At 48.1% G+C, this 16,766-nt stretch overlaps 1 protein-coding gene across 1 annotated transcript in view; it reads left to right on the top strand.

The window, feature by feature from the left end:
* Nucleotides 1-16,766, top strand: part of VPS35L (VPS35 endosomal protein sorting factor like) — a 98,241-nt gene that overhangs the window by 68,175 nt on the left and 13,300 nt on the right. Inside the window, exon 27 of the mRNA XM_080911622.1 lies at nt 8,978-9,117. Within this exon, the coding sequence (XP_080767748.1) occupies nt 8,978-9,117 (140 nt within the window). The remainder of the gene's footprint in view (nt 1-8,977; nt 9,118-16,766) is intronic.

Below are 16,766 nucleotides of genomic sequence, written 5' to 3'. Positions count from 1 at the left end.
CCTCACACTCACTTGGTAGCTGAGGATGGCCTTCCTAGTGCTGAGACAATAGGCATGGGCCGCCACACCCAATTCATGAGGTCTAGGGACTGAGCTCCAGGGTTTGCGTATGCCTGGGATCACTACCAGCTGAACTCCATCTTTAGTCCCGGTTTATAAAGGTGGTGATAGAGGAGCCATGCCTATGACCCCAGCACTTTAGAAGCTGAGGCATGAGGGAAGCCTGGGTTGCGCCCCACTGAGAAATGAACAGTAAAGACTAACGGTGGCAAACCTCGCAGGTGGACAGCGTCTGTGAGGAAGCCAGCCCCACCCCAAGCCTTTAGCTTTATATTTATATTGAAGTAAAGCACAGTAGGTCCTAGCATGTGCCTTCACCTGAGGGCATACTGGCTGGAGCCGCTGTGCAGCTCAGCACGAGGAACCTGGGGACGCATAAAGCAGACACCACTGCAGGCTGCTGTTGGGAGCTGCTGGCTTCTCTGTACCATGACGGTGGCAGTTGAGGCTGCAGCCAGACGCAGCAGTAGGTGGGAGGAAGGCCTCTGCGTTTCCCCTTTCCAGAGGCGAGAAGCTGCTTTTGGAGGATAAACCTGCTTCCTATCACTCACGAGGCTCTCAGCATCTGTGGAGGGCTGCAGTTGTGACTCTTGTGAGGAAAGCCTTGAGTGCAGTGGATGTCACTGTGTCCCCCAACCCTGAGGCCTCTGGTCAGTTAGAGCGGGAACGGTTCACAGGTGGGCAGTGGCATGAAACCCGATCCGCACTGAAACAGACAGGACCCTTCTGCCATTGGGAGTGTGGCGACTGGGGATGAATGACAGTTGCTGATGGAACCTCAAGAAAGAGGCACAGGGAGCCTCAACTCCATCCATGGCCTCCGGCCTCCTGCCGGCCTTTCATGCTCATTTTTTTTATATGCAAAGCATTGTTCCAGAAACCAGGGTGCACATAGAGCCCCCCCCCCCCCCGGCTCTAGTGAGGGAGAGCCGGTCTGTTGACTGTTAGTTCACAGGGCAGTTGGTAAAATTTCTTTCACTGTGTACGGGAGGACCCCTAGAGCAGAAGGGAATTCTCAGTTGTCTGAGAAGAGCCAGAAAGCTTCCCAAAACAGATGGCATTGAGAACCCGGGAGGGAGGGGCAGTCCAGGCGCCCACAGTGCACTCAAGGACCTCCTAGAGACTGACCTCCTGCCACAGAAAAGGGCCAGAGGCCAGAAGCAGGACAGTCTGGTGGGGTGGGGAGATGGAATATAGGCTGAGGCCTTACTGTGGAGAGTGCCAGACTCCCAGCAGACAGCTCCTGCTTTCTATGTGTATTACTAGGTCGGGTGCTTGTCTTCGTTTTTACAGAGAAGGAGGCTTGTGGTCTGCCTGTGGCACCCCACCTGTGGCCTCAGCTAACATGGAGGCTTGAAAGAGCTGTGCTATTAAGGGCAGTCCCTTCATAACAACACATACTTTCCCTTCTGAATCTGAGATGCATGTGGTACTAAATACTGGTTATCATAGACTGACTGATACACTTGTGGAAAATAATTCTCTCTGTGTGTATATATGTTGTATGTGTACATTTCTGTGTGAGTGCAGGTGCATATTTATGATGGTGTGCATATGGAGGTCAGAGGACATTCTTGTCTTGAAGCAGGGTCTTTTGCCAACTAACATAGGAGCATTGGCTGGGCTTTACAAGGGTGCTAGAGATGTGACCTCAGCTACTCAGACCGCATGACTTTACTCAAGGGACCATTTCCCCAGGCCTGGTTTGCTTTTGTTCTTTGTTGCTTGGTTTTTGTTTGTTTGTTTGTTTGGTTTTTTTTAAAGATTTATTTATTATATAGAAGTACACGGTAGCTGTCTTCAGACACACCAGAAAAGGGTATCACATCTCATTACAGGCAGTTGTGAGCCACCATGTGGTTGCTGGGATTTGAACTCAGGACCTCTGGAAGAGCAGTTGGTGCTCTTAACCACTGAGCATCTCTCCAGCCCTTGGTTTGGTTTTCTGTGTCAGAGTTGCAGGCAGCCTAGGCTGACCTCAAACTTGCTCTAAAGCCAAAGACGACCTTGAACCCCAGATCCTCCTGCCTCATCTCCCAAGAGCTGAGGTTGCCTGCATGAGCTGTCATGCTTAATCCCTAGTGCTTAAGGAAAACTAGGCTTGCTAGTCACAGACAGAACGCACAGCCTTTTGGGTACTTTGCAGGGATGACAGAAAGTCCCTACCCCTGCCCCTCCCCCAGATAGGAGGTAACTTGTGAGCTGAGCAAGCCTGACTCAGTGCAGAGCCCTGGACACTCTGAGGTGAGAGGGAGAGTGTTTGGTTTGGTGCTGATGCAATTGGAAATACTTTGTATGTCTCCAGCAGATCTTCACATTAAATATTGATGTCCAGCATGAATGGAAAGGGCATGTTGCTGAATCCGTGTGGCGAAGGCAAGGTTGTATTAAGCTGTCGTTGGTAACAATTAAGCCATAATGAATATGCCACTTAATTGTCTCTAGGTACTTGTACCACGGTAAAACTTGCTCCGCCTTGGCATCGTTGAAATAGTGGCCCTTGTGTCCTCAAACGTAATCGCTTTAAGAACAGATTCTATTGCAGAAGCACAGGTTGGCAGTAGCAGGATTAAACCTCAGTGGCCAGCTGGCCTCCAGACCCTGTGGCCTTGCCAAAGTCATCTTCATGTCTTGGTTGCAATATATCCAGTTTTCAGGATCTGGTGCATGCTCATGTGAGTGTGTGTGCATGTATGTACATGCTTGTGTCTGTGAGTGTGCAAATGTACCTATGTGTATTCTTTCATGTAGAGTCCCAGGTCATGTAGAAAACAGGTTTTGTTCCTCCAGAGCCACCACCTTACTTTTTTGAGGCAGGATTTCACTAGCCTAGAATTCATTGCTTCTGCTAAAGTGGCTGCAGTGAGCCCTTTGGGTGGGTGGGGAGAGGGGAGGGTTTAGTATATCAGATATCCTGCATATTAGATATTTATATCACAGTAAGTAACAGTAGCAAAATTACAGTTATGAAGTAGCACCACAATTTTTTTCTTTTTCCAAGACAGGGTTTCTCTATGTAGCTTTGGCTGTCCTGGAACTCCCTCTCCAGACCAGGCTGGCCTTGAACTCACAGAGAGCCGCCTGCCTCTGTCTCCTCAATGTTAGGACTAAGGGCACCCACCGCCACAACCAGCAGCAACAAAAAGAATTTTGCGGTGGTGGTGGTGGGGTCAGCACAACATGAGGAACCGTAGTATTAAAGGGTCACAGCGTTAGCAAGGTTGAGACCCATTGTCTTAGAACATGAAACCCTATTGTTTAGACAGATAGATTTCGGGGATGAATAGAAAACAGAAAGTGGCCTTCTGAAGACATGCTTCAGGTGAGACCCTACGGCATCATGAGAAACAATGGTTACAGTAGGGTTGTCTGGAAACCTGGGACCTTAGAGCGTGTCTGGCCTCATGGGGAGAGCTTCTTTTGGACACATGTGCTCTGTAGTGCAGACCAGGATCCTGCTCAGTCCCCATGGAGTGTGATGTATTTGGCTTTAGTGCTGCTCTTTCCTGGGACCTGGGATGGCCTCCTTTATGACGGCAAGGACCCAGGATAATTGTTCCCTAAGGCAGACTTTCATGCATCACAGGCTGGCTTTGAACTCACCATATAGCCAAGGAGGACCAGGGAAGGGAAGCGTGAGAGGGAGGTAGGGAATTGGAGCAGCAGAAAATGTCTGCAGACTGACTGAAGGCCAGTAGTCCGTGCTAAGGTGCAGGGTGTGCCTTTTATGTTCTCTCCTTTTTGAGGGGGAGTTGTGGCAAGGACCCAGGGTTTTCCATGTCCCAAACTGGCCTCAGACCAAGCTTGTAGCCCAAGATGAACTTCTGATCATCTCTCTCCGCCTCCTAAGTGCTGGAATTAGTCACTTATCACCACACTTGTTTTATGCAGTGCTGGGGGATTGAACCTACAGCTTCTTGAATGCTAGGTAAACACTCCATCATCTGAGCCTTGCTGCCCCAGTCCCAGGAGAGCATTGCTTATGCAGGAGAATTCCTCCTCCTGTTTGTTCATCTTTTCTTTTGTAAAAACAGGTGCAGCACATTTTCCCTTTAAGGTGGTGTGTGGCTTTTAAAGCTACAGAATAAAGTACTCCACATCAGCATTAGCTGGGTGCAGTGACTCACCTGCGTTCTCAGCAAGACAGGAAGATGGATTTAGGCAGAGACAGGAAGATGGATTTAGCCTAGGAGTTAGGATCCAGTCCAATCTGGTCAACACAGAGAAGGCTCCCATCTGTTAAAAATTTTAAATGCTATGGTTTTGTGTTTTGTTGTTGCTGTTGTTGTTTTTTCTTTTTTTTAAAGAGGAAATATGATGTTGACGGGATCATTTGAGCTCTAGGCTGAGAAAAACCTGTTTTCACTTGCAGACATTTTTTTTTAACCGAGTATTTTTTACTAAATGGATGTGGAGAAGTCTCCCAGACATTTTTTGTATGGGGTGCGCCTTCTGGGAATGGAGTAAGAATTTGCCTTGGAACATGTGTGCCTAGCCCTTAAATAACTGAGTCGCTCCTTTAGATAGGAACTGGGTGGGGTGAGTGAGAGGAGCCAAGGGCAAAGCCACTGCCACTTTAATGGGTAATAATAGTAGGCACATTCTGTGGGCCACTCAGCGGCAAACACGTACACAGAAAAATAGTAATGGCCCTCCAGGTCGTTTGGAGCAGAGTTTCGGTTCCCACTGCGAAGCACTCTGCTCAGGATCTTGAAGAGTTTTCCAGGGCAGCAGAGTTTCCAGGCCATGGGTACAGTAGACTTCTGTGCACGAGACAGCCAGACATGGTGGAGTCCTGGCACCTGCTTCTGCTGGGAAGACTGGGAAGTGGGGTCATGTCAGGGATAGTTTCGGCTCTTTTGTCTTTTTTTTTTTTTAATTATTATTTATTATTGTGGTCAAGTATACATAACATAAAACTTAATTTGAAATAATTGGGCTAGATTTTCTTATATATTTTTTTCTTTGTTTTTCATAATCTCATGCCCCTATCTTTCTCTCTAACCTGATTCCCCTTCCAAGTTCATATGTCTGTCTGTTTATCGGTGAGCCACTGAGTTGAGGAAGTACTACCCTTTATGGACATGGATACTGACTGCCCACTGGAACATGGGGAACCTCTCCCAGCAGCTGTCAGCTCCTAGTAGCGTCTCAGTAGCGCTCAGGATGTGGAGATCTATGCTGGACTCTTGACTCTCTTGGTCTGATGAAGATCTCGGGCAGAAAACACAGCTGCTGTGAGTCTCGTTGTCACAGCCATGTCTTGTCTAGAAAACAGCATCTCACAGAGCCTTTCCCCATTCTCTGGCTCTTGTATTCTTCCTACCTCCTTTTCCAGGAGGTTCCCTAAGCCTTGGTGTGTGGAGAGGTGGGGTCAGCATAGATGTTTCATATAGGCAGAGTACTCGGCCCCTTTTAGCACTAACAGCTATGCATCTCTCCACTGACTGTTGCCCCCTGCAAAACAGAAGCTTCTCTGAACAGATAAACAAGGTCTTTGTGCATAGAGACAAATATTTAGAAGGCAATTTGATAGCATATTCATTTAAGAAAGTGAGAATGGCAGATCTGTCATAGGGCCTATGACCTCCCCTGCCAAGGGCTTTTGTCCAGAATTATATGAGGCATGAAATTCTCTCCCATGTAATAGGCCTCAAAACCAATTTTATTTTATTTATTTTTATTGTGTATGTGTCTGCAGGGTGTGTGTGTTTGCAGGGTGTGTGTGTGTGTGTGTGTGTGTGTGTGTGTGTGTGTGCTCGAGAGTGCATGTGTGGGAGCCACAGTAAATGTGTGGAAGTCAGATGGCAACCCTTTTGTGTTCTCTTTCCACCTTTTTGTGAATCTCAGGAATGGAGCTCAGGACATTGGGCTTGCACAGCAAGTGTTTTTGCACACTGAGCCATCTCACTAGCCTGAACACTTATATTTTAAATACACAGTGCAGTGACTTACAGTGTTGTACAATACCATCATAGTGTTGTATAATAACATCAGTTCCTTCAGGGTCTGAGCCAAGTCAGGGAAACTCAGTTTTCTGTAAAGTGAGGCCCCTGGTGTGTTGACCATCCTCCAGTGAAGGCCATCTATCCAAGAGTATCCGGGCAGCCCCAACTGTACTTGATGGGTTAAAAAAAACCAAAGGGGACACAAAGCTGGGTGGATAGGGAAGGGGAGGAGGATCTTGGAGAAGTTGGGGAGTGGATGAATATGATCACAATACCTTGGATGAAATTCTCAAAAAGCATTGATAAGAAAGAGGGGGAAGATGAACTAAAGGTGCTCAGAGAACAGAGCAGCAAGAATCCTGTCTAAGATGACAGTGCAGAACGGAGCAGGACACACTGTCAAGACTGACAGGGAGTTGTTCAGATAAAGATACGCAGTGACACAGGTTGCTGTTTGGTGCCTCCTTTCCTGGGGCTCAAGAGGAGGAGGAGTTTGGTTGCTGAGGAACATAGTTCTTTGGGTGGTTCTCTATTTTGATTGACAGATTATGTTATATAACCATTCTCCACTGCGTATATCCCGTCTCACCCGTGATGCACCTGACGTTAATCATTTGCATGCCCAGTTTGCATAGGCATAGGGTGGTGAATGGGATTTCCCATGGGAGTTCTCTTTGAGGACACCTTATTGCATATATACTTAAAACCAGCTCAGGCCAGATTCACCGTCCTACTCTCCCACCTGGACATAACTAGAATCAGATAGAAAGAGCTTTCCCTAAGTCCTTAAGGGGAAGAGAAACCTCTGCATTGTCAGAGGAAGGCGTATATGCAGGAGGGGTCTTGAGGCTGCAACTGGCTGCTGCTAGGCACATCGTTCAGAGAGGCTTGTGCATATGGCGTGCAAGCATCTAAGAGCCTCCGGCTGCCAGGTGCTTTAGTAGAAGAGGAGTGGTTTGTGCATAGGCCAAACCAGATGGAGTCCCAGGTAGTTAAGCTGTTCCCCCCTGTCCTGGGGTTGCTGGGGGGAAATAATACACTGTAAACCTTCTTAGAGCAGCAGAAAGGATCTGCCTTTCTCTAAAAGGGAATAGAGACCTTGGAGATGAAGCAGGCTGAATTCAAACAGACCTTCCTTTTTTAAAAGCTCTGTATCACCTCTGCCCTCAACGTGAGTGAAGTCAGCTGCTCCCTTGATTCCAGACTAGAGCATGGAACAGGCTCCTGTGCTGTAGGGCCAGTTAATTAGCTCATAGGTTCCTTGGCCACTTTCATGACATCAGCTCTTGCTCTCCATCTTCTCCCCTGTATGTTCCCAGTGTCCACTAGAGTGCCTTGTGCTGCAGCAGCAGCTGTTACTATTGCTTAGTAACTCAGTTAGGGGCTGTGGGAACCGGCCTGGCAGGGAAGCTTCCAGAGCTCAGCGCACCTCACAGGATGAGCCTCTTCACGCTGTGCTTCCTTGAAAAGGGAAGATAAGTTAGCCGCCCCCTCAAGTTCAGGCACAGGATTTTCTTGTTAACCACAGCTCTTTGTTCCTTGGGAAGCCAACATCTGCCATCAAGCCAGCCCCTCAGGCATGCAGTTGGGTTCCTGCTTTTTAACCCAGGGTTCTGCACCCTGCTGTGGCATTCTTGCATGTCATTAGAAGTCATTTTCTGGTAGAAAACGACCTGGCCCCGTGAACCCGTTTGATGTGGCTGAGCAGTGGAAGGGTTGATTTCTCAGGCCAGTGCTTGCCTTGAGGGTTTTTTATCACGGTCAGTACTTTGGCAGGTCTACAAAGAACTCTACCTTCCCCAGGGCTCTGGTTCTCCCGCTCCCTCCTCCTCTCCTCCTTCCTTTCTCCCAGCTTTGGAAGTCCTCTTGTTTTACATGTTATTTCATATCTAAATAATTCTCTGGAAATGTTACTTGGTTAGAACTCTCCAGAGCTTTGTGTGTGCTTGCCTGCATGTGTGCAGTCACGCGTGCATGTGTGCGTGTGTGTGTGTGTGTGTGTGCGCACATGTGTATGTATTGCATATAGTCATTTCTTCAGACAGGTCAGTGAGTGTTGGCTTATTTTTCCAGCACAATATTCCTCTGTAGCCCCAGATGCCCCGGATCTCACGGCCCCACCCCACCCTCTTGGGTATAGGATTTCAGGTTTGCACCGCAGAACCTATCTTCCTGCCTCAACCTTTTGAGTCTAGAGTTACAGGTTCGAGCCCCAGCGCCCAGCTCAGTGGTTGTTTCTTTGTGCTGCTATAAGAGACTCGGACCAAACTTCAAGCAGTAGCTCTGCCAGTCACTCAAGACCCTTCCACCTACACAGGAATAAAATGAGTCCCGCCCCACGTCACCCAGGTTTGAAATGGTCCTGGTGATGACCCGCCCTCACCTGTGGGCATAAGGACTGACGGATTCAAGCCAGTGTAGGTCCTACACTGTATGTGTGTGCTGTGTACAAATTCATGCAGGTGCGTGCACATGTGTGCATATGCACCTACTTTGGAGCATGTGTGTGGAGGCCAGAAGTTATGTCCGGTGTTTTCTTTTACCACTGTTTTTTTTAAGCTGGGGCTCTCCCGTGACCTGGAGCTCACTGATTGGCTAGCCTGGCTGGTCATCTGGCCCCAGGGATCCTCTTCTTTTTGCCTTCCTGGGACTGGGGTTACAGACACACCCTGCTGCACCCCGGATTCTGTGCGGGCACAGGACATGTCATGGGCTCCGCTGTCTTCTCCGTCCATTCTCTAGACTGTCCATGAGAGTCCCCTCCGCTTTCGTCCTTCGGTCTAAGCCTGGTTAACTATCGTGTCTCCTGGTTGCTCCGGTCAACAGCAGCTCCTCATCCATGTGGACTGAAGAACCTTCTGCTGGGCCCCCTGACTAAACCGAACCCTCAGGTTGTCTGATCCCCAGCAGGCTAAGAAAGAGTCCAGCCTTGAACTTGTCTGAACACCTATCCCGGTCTTGTCTTGCAGCTGATGCTTTTTTCAAAGCCGCCATCAGCCTTGTTCCGGAAGTCCCCAAGACGATAAGCATTGATGGGAAGCTGCGGCCGTCAGAGCCCTTCCTCCTGGAATTCCTGTGCAATTTCTTCTCTACCCTGTTGGTCGTGCCGGTATGTTCCCAGTAGCCACAGGTGGTCTTCATTCGCCATGCCTCTACCTCCTGAGTATACCCAGCCCTTTATATTTTATCTGCTGTATATGAGTGTTTGCCAGCACATATCTGTGTCCTGCATATGTGCTGGTACCTACAGAAGAAGGTATCACATACCCTGGAACTGGAGTCGCAGACAGTTATGAACCACCTTATAGGGCTGGGGACTGAACTTGGGTCCATCTGCAAGAGCAGCCAGTGCTCTTAACTGCAGAGCCAGCTCTTGGTTACTTCCAACCAGGTGTCTTTTAGCTGATTCAAGTTCCAATTAAGTTGACAACCAAGATTAACCAATGATGTAACCATTACATCATCTAATTGGGATCATGGTTCAGCTTGTGTGTTTGGGTTGAGGGGAGGCACTAACATTCAGTGCTCTGTACTCTACACAAGGCAAGGGTGTAGTGACCCTGGACAGTGAAGGTGACAGTGGGCTCTAGCTCTTTCTATCTCTGGCTTTGCAGATTTGGCAGTTACTTATGTGTGTGTCCTGTCCATAAAAAATGAGGGCCAACTTGTGCTAGCTCTTGGTGTTCTGATGAGGATCGGGTGAGGGCGCAGAGTGTAGCCACACAGCGGTGGGATTCTTTGAAACAGGAAACATTAGATTCTGGACTCCTTGTGGCTGTAAGAGATGAGCAGTCATTCTTGGGGTCCTTTGGGGGATCCTGCAGAAGGAATTCCTGGAGGTTTCCCATAGTTCTCAGCCTGGTCTTGGACCTGTTTTCTGACATGAGTTTGGATGGAGAAACCAAATAGCGTCTCTGGGTGCATTTACCTTTCAGCTGATTGTGAGCTGCATGCAGAGAGCCTTGGTGGTCACGGCAATTTGAGGCTTTGTCTGGGAGAGACATGAGCAGGTATTCTGTTATTACATACAGGTCAGGTGCACATGCTATTTCTTTTCCTTTCCTTTTTTGTTCCCCATCACCTGCCCCTTCTCACCTCCCTCTCCTTTCCCCTTCCCTTCCCATTTGTCTCATTCCACATTTTGTGAGTAGTTTTTTGTTTTTGTTTTTTTTTTTCTTTTATCTGAGAGTTGAGTCTCACTGTGTAAGTGAGTGTATTCTGGAACTCAAGATTCTCTTAACTGCAGTCCTCACATGCAGCATGCTGCCTTACTGCAGTCCTCCCATGCAGCACACCATCTTACTGCAATCCTCCCATGCAGCACACCATCTTACTGCAATCCTCCCATGCAGCACACTGTCTTACTGCAGTCCTCCCACGCAGCACACCATCTTACTGCAGTCTTCCCATGCAGCATGCTGCCTTACTGCAGTCTTCCCATGCAGCACACTGTCTTACTGCAGTCCTCCCATGCAGCACGCCGTCTTACTGCAGTCCTCCCATGCAGCACACTGTCTTACTGCAGTCCTCCCATGCAGCACACTGTCTTACTGCAGTCTTCCCATGCAGCACACCGTCTTACTGCAGTCTTCCCATGCAGCACGCCGTCTTACTGCAGTCCTTCCATGCAGCACGCCGTCTTACTGCAGTCCTTCCATGCAGCATGCTGCCTTACTGCAGTCCCCCATGAGGCCTGCTGCCTTACTGCCATCCTCTCCATCAGCACCCCAGCACCCCACCTTGCTTCCGAAAGAGAGTTCAGGCTGCTGCTGTTCTCCCTTCCTTAAAAAGCACCACGGCAACTCTCCCCACAGAGTCCATAGGTTCTCACCAAAGCATTGGGAAAGTACCCACAGGAACGCATTGCTATGGTCGTGTTGCCCTAAAGCCTTGGGTGTCTTATTTACTGATTTATGAGTCACAGCCCCAGGAATATATAGGCTTCACCTGGCAAAACCAAAAACAAAAACCCGCAAAGCAAGTATCAAAACAATACCCCAGAAACTCGTCCTTGGGATGGCTGTGTGTCCGGGTTGCCCTGCTAAACGCACACTCCTAGAGTTCATCTTTGGATGTCTCTCTTGGGTTGAAACTGGCCCTTTGGAGGTCACTGTCCTCAGTGGTTCCGGAGGGGCCGCTCCCAGGACTAGACCTGGAGAAGTGTTAAGTTTGGGCTGTGCAATGACTCAGCACTTGCTGGGTTCCAGGTTTCTTTAGGGGTGATGAAAAACTCTTGAGCGGATTGTGGTGACAGCCACACAACTCTGGATACAGGAACAGTCATTGGATTGTGTGACCTGAATGGCCGTATTGTTCCCTGTGCGGATTATGTATCTCCATCAAGCTGAGAAAACAAAAGATGACTCAGCAGTGGACTCTGTGTTCAGAGTCCAAGTTTTCAGAGGGGAACCAGGAGGCCCAGCCACAGACCTGCTCTGGGTGAGGCTTTGATTGTCCTTTGTAGCATCCTGGTGAGGGGTGGAAGGTCTAGTGGCAGAGCTGCAGGGGCTCCCAGGGTCTTTCCCCGGACATTTGACCACTGCTCTGTGGTCAGTGCCCCCATCTGTGTAGCCTGGTTATTGTCATTTAAGTAGAACCCAGGAAAAACCCAAGTTTCTAATGAGACACTTGATGTTGATTGTTGTTTGGTGATTTGGTGAGGCGCTTTACCACCTGCACACAAGCTTTCTATGAACTGAAAGCGGCTAAGCCTCTCTGAAAGCCTTCTCCTCAGAGTTAGTCCTGACCCAGTGACCTCATAGGGATAGGGCCTTGGAGATGGTTTTGTAATTCCTCCAAGTCTCACCTGTCATCTTTCAAAAGTGTCACAGAAGTGCCTATCTGAAGGAATTCTGTGCAGGTTGTATGAAATCATACTTATGAAAGAAAGCAAGCCGCTAGCTGGCGCCTCCCTCCCTGGGGTTCCATGTGGGTGACCAGGGGGCAGAATCCAGCCTGCTGCCACACATTCCTCTGGGATGACGGGAAGCACTTGGAGTGAGTTTTCCACAAAAAAGTTAAAGCAAACAGGTCTGTGGCTCTCCTTGAGGAATAGGCTCCTTGAGGAATGGTAATTCACGCTGGCATTCTATAATCTGTTCAGGTAGCTAGAGCTGGGAACAGCTGCCCCAAGCACACAGGGTGTGCATCTTTCTCCCTAGCTCCTCTGGGCATCTGAGGATACATTTAAAAACCTCATTCCAGATGCCAGCCTGGCACATAGGTATCGGGAAAGCCCTTTCTGCTATGAGTAGGACTTGGTTGCTTTTCCTGGGGTCAAAGACTGCACTTTGGTGGGATCCAGGCAATGAAGAATAACTGCAGTCTGAGGCCTGAGGGTACGTGTGGAAGCCAGCGGTCAGCATCAGCATCTTCCTCATTTTTCTTCCTTGTTTTCTCATTTCATGAGACAAGTTCTCACAATGAGCCTGGAGTTCACCAGTTAGGATCGAATGGTTGGCCAGCAAGCCCAGGGGTCTGTCTGTCTCTCATCCCCAGCACTGTACAGGTACAGGTACCCATTGCTCCTGGCCTTTCTGTGGATGTTAGTGATGTAACTCAGGGCTTCATGCTTGTTTAACAAACACTTTACTTACTGAGCTATGTCCCTTTTGACCCCAGGAACATGCATTTATTTGGCTCTGTGCCAAAACCCCTCATGGGCACTTACATAGCCTCTGAGAATCCTCCCTGAATCCTGAAAGGTAGGAATTAATGAGTCTGTTTTGCTTATAGAGACACCTAGAACTGAAAAGACCGAGTCTGGGACTGTGCACGTAGTTGGTATCAGAGCAGGATTTGTCCCCTCCAGGTTCCTTCAAACATGATGTGAGCCCAGAGTCTGCCATACTCTTTGTTCACTCAGGACCATCAGGGGTTAGCAGCTCTTTATCCCCCTCCTCAGGAGAGGCAGCAGTCGGGACAGAGGCACCCACCCCTCACCTGTATTCTACATTCTCTTCTCAGTGGCCAGCAACCAACCTCCATCTAATATATTAAATATAAAGTTCCAGAAATGTATATATTTTCAACTCTGTGCCATTCTGCATGGTGTGTTGACAAGTCACTCCATCCTTGCTCTTATCATTCTCAGATCACCCGTCTGTGAGTGAGTGCACACTTTTACCTCAGTGCCCATAGCACAGGAATAGTGATGCTATACTGTTTAAGCATCTGCTATTCTACATTCTATATGCTGTCTGCCAAAGAGAAGCCCTTGAGTAGCTGAAGTAGAAACTTGGGGGTTCTTTGGAAAGTTGGTTGGATGTTATTTTCTATGGCAAACAAAAGAAGGACCTTTTTGTTAAAGTAGACACAGGTGTGAAAGGCTAAGGCGAACTACTGAAGGAACACTTCACTGAAGCAGACACAGGAGGACATGATGAAGGGTTCTTTGCTAATGACACACGTGTATTGGTCCGCCTCACATTGCGTAGTTGAGCTGCATTTGTCAGGACTCCATAGAGAGAGATGCACCAAAAAAAAGGACTGGTGGTGTAGTGCAGTCTCTTGCTGCTTCCTCAGACTCAGGCTGACTTGATGCACTGAGGCAAGGCACACAGAGGACACATGATGTTTGGAGGGTATCAGTAGGACTCCATGAAGTGATGGAGACAGAGCTTGGCTTGCTGGTACAGCTAGCTGTGCAGTATTTATGGGTTTAGAGTCTTCACTGAGAGGCACAACTGAGAACTTCTCCTGCTGACTTGAGCCAAGGCTGAGGCTTGGCTGTCTCTGTTAGGTCATGTCACCTCTGTTGCTAACCTGAGTCTATCAAACTGCACTGCTGGTGTATTGTGAAGTGTTTGCAAGTGGATCGAGCTGCCACTGTCTGCTGACCTGTGAACTGAACTGCTGATTTCCAGGCTACATAGGCAGGAGTTGCTCCAAAGAATCTTTCTAAACAGATCCACCTCCCCATATCCTTTCTTTTCCACTACTTCTGGTGGGTGGAGAGCTAAAAGGGAGGTTAGAGTGTTTAAGAACCGTCATTAAAAATAGGATTTGAAAAAAAAATTAAAGTGAGTTTTTTCTGTGAAAAGGTAGAGGTTTTCAACTTAATTAGGAAAGAAAAACATCTTAACCTTTATTATAGGTGCTGTTAAATTTATTCTAATTTACAATTAGTTCTTGTTAGTCTCATCTAGTTGACATAGTCTAGAATTACCTGGGAAGGTAGTCTAATGAAGAATTGTCTAGATCAGGTTGGCCGTGGGCATGTCTTGGGAAATTATCTTAAGTACTTTAATGAAGGTGGGAAGACCTGGCCATTGTAGGTGGCACAAGCATCAAATCCTGGACTTGTAAGAGGAGAGAGCCTGAGCCAAGCTCTAGTGCACATTAATTCATTGCTCTCTGCTTTTGACATGTGATGTGACCCCCTGCTTCAAGTTTCTGCTGCTTTGACTCCCCCGCAATGTGGACTGATAGCCAGTTCGCCCTTAAGTCATTTTTGTCAGGGCATTTTTTAAATCACAGCAACAGGAAAGGAATTAAGAAACTGACTGTGCCTGATTTGTAAGCTTTTGTAAATTGTGTAAATTTTATCATGTTTGTACGTGTAAGAAAAGATAGTGCCAGTAGGGTTAGGTACGTGTGTGCTCTCTGGCATGACTGGAGTGTAGCCTCTGAGGATTAAGAGGAAGTTTCCATTTGAGAAGCCAAGGCCAAGAGGTGATCAGATGAGCCACAGCACCATGATGGGATTTTGCATGAAAACGCTCCCCTCCCATGTTTACCTTGCTCAGGTTGGTTTCCTCTTGTGTGACAGCTTTGCATGATTTTGTGTGTGTTGTGGGGGGTGGTTACTGTTTTAGAGTTTGATTTTACAGTGGTAGCAACATGAAACATGAGCTTTCAGAAGAACTGCATCGTCCTTGACCTTACATAAAATGGTGTCCAGTAGGTCTTGGGTGTGTCTCGTTTGCTTAACTGAAAATTTAGACTTGTTGGTCCCTAACTCCCCATTCTTCTTCTTACTCTTTGTAGCAGCCATTCACCCCTGCAGCCACTAATTAGAGGGTTTTACATTTCTCTAAATGAAATCAGGCAATGCTTGTACTTGGGACTGGTCTGTTTCGCTCAGCCTGAGTTCTCATGTGTCATTCATTTTGTCACGTCCTACAGACTTCACTGTTGAAGGTTCCCTACCTTCCGCTGTGTGCATAGACTTCTTTTTTCTATGCATTTGTTTGCAGAAAGAGTAGCTGGTTCCTACACCTCAGCCATTACAGCAGTATTGCAATAGACACAGGTGTGCTTGTATTTCCTCCAGAACCCAGATAGCTACCCGGACAGTACTGGTAGTTCATGTAGTAGCTATAGCAAGCTGAATGACTGGAGGCACGCAGGGGCCCCAGTACTGTATGGGGCTCAAGAGAAGGAGTTCAGTTGTTCAGGATAGAGTGGGTGGCTCTCAGTTTTGATTGACAGGTTTGGATTGTGGAGGTTTTTGCTCATGTGTATGTCCCTTCCCAGAATGCATCATATTTTAATTGTGTGCATATTTGATATGTTTGGACAAAAGATAGTAAATAGGACATTTTCTCTAAAAGTACACATAGGGGACAGTTTGTCTCACTTTGCATGTAGCTAAACAAGTTTGGGCTTGATGGTTCTCTGCCTTTTATACCTGGATAGAACCTATTCACAAAAGGGGTGTTTTGCTGGTTTTCAGGGGAGAAGAGATTGTTTGGAGTAGGGTGTACATGCCTGTTGGGGGGTGGGGCTGTTCGAGGTTGCCAGCAGGGTTGCTAAATGTGTTGTTTTGAGGGGAGTGTGTATAGTCCCCGCCAAGTGGGGTCCCAGGTTGCTAAGTTATTCCCTAGGTCTCACTGCTGTCTATAGATGGCTTCTCCATGCAGTGAACATCCACATTAGCCACCTCTGGCAGGGTGAGTAAAGAAGAACTGGCAAGTCCAGCGTCGCGGTTTCAGGGCCCTGAGTTTGTGTTGGGATTCGTAGGAACTCAGAGTGTCCCCTGATCACTGAGGCTGCAGTGGGGAGATACGTTTCTTGTCCTCATTAAAAGTAGCTACAGAAACAGCAAGACATCACGTTCTGCTTCACCCTTCCCTTTCTCTCAGCCCAGTCCATGGCTGTCTCCTAGTCTGGGAACGGAAGAAGTCAGCTTAATATTGAACACAATTAACTCCATCTGTAAGAAGTGTCAGGCACATCTTAGTGCCTCGCTTGTGTGTGTGTGGGTACTCCTGTGGTTTTAAGAGTTGCTGGGACACACACACACGCACACACACACACACACACACACACACACAGGTGTCACCAAGGAGGACTCCAGGTTCTGACTGGTTGGCTTTGAGGATGGTGGAAGGTTCTACCTGAAAAGCAAAGGCCAGATGAACTCCCAGGCAGTTAGAGAAGCCATGCCCAAGAAGGTAGCTTTCAGCTGAGATTAGAAGGAAAATGAGTCTTGGTGCAAGGTGAGGGAAGACTCCAAGGCAGGGACCGCTATATAAATGAAAGCCTAAAGGGAAGATAGGATGCTGTGTGGACCAGAGCCACTGGGATTAATGAGGCCATGCAGACATGCCCTGGGAGGCGAGGACACACAGGCACCTGCTCTGACAGCCTGCTCTCTGTCAGGATTCTCTCTCCTTCTCTGTCTCACCTTCCCACCCCAGGGGCCCTTCTATCCTGCTGTGCTCCCAGCCTGTTGGTGTTCTGGCTCCTTTGCACCCAGCCCTTGCTTACATTCACTTAACCATACATCCTCCTGAAGCACCAGCCAGCGGTTCA

This window comes from Micromys minutus (assembly GCF_963924665.1).
Source record: "Micromys minutus genome assembly, chromosome: 2".
Lineage (NCBI taxonomy): Eukaryota > Metazoa > Chordata > Mammalia > Rodentia > Muridae > Micromys > Micromys minutus.
The sequence above is the reverse complement of the archived record's forward strand: the minus strand, read 5'-3'. Positions and strand labels throughout refer to the sequence as shown.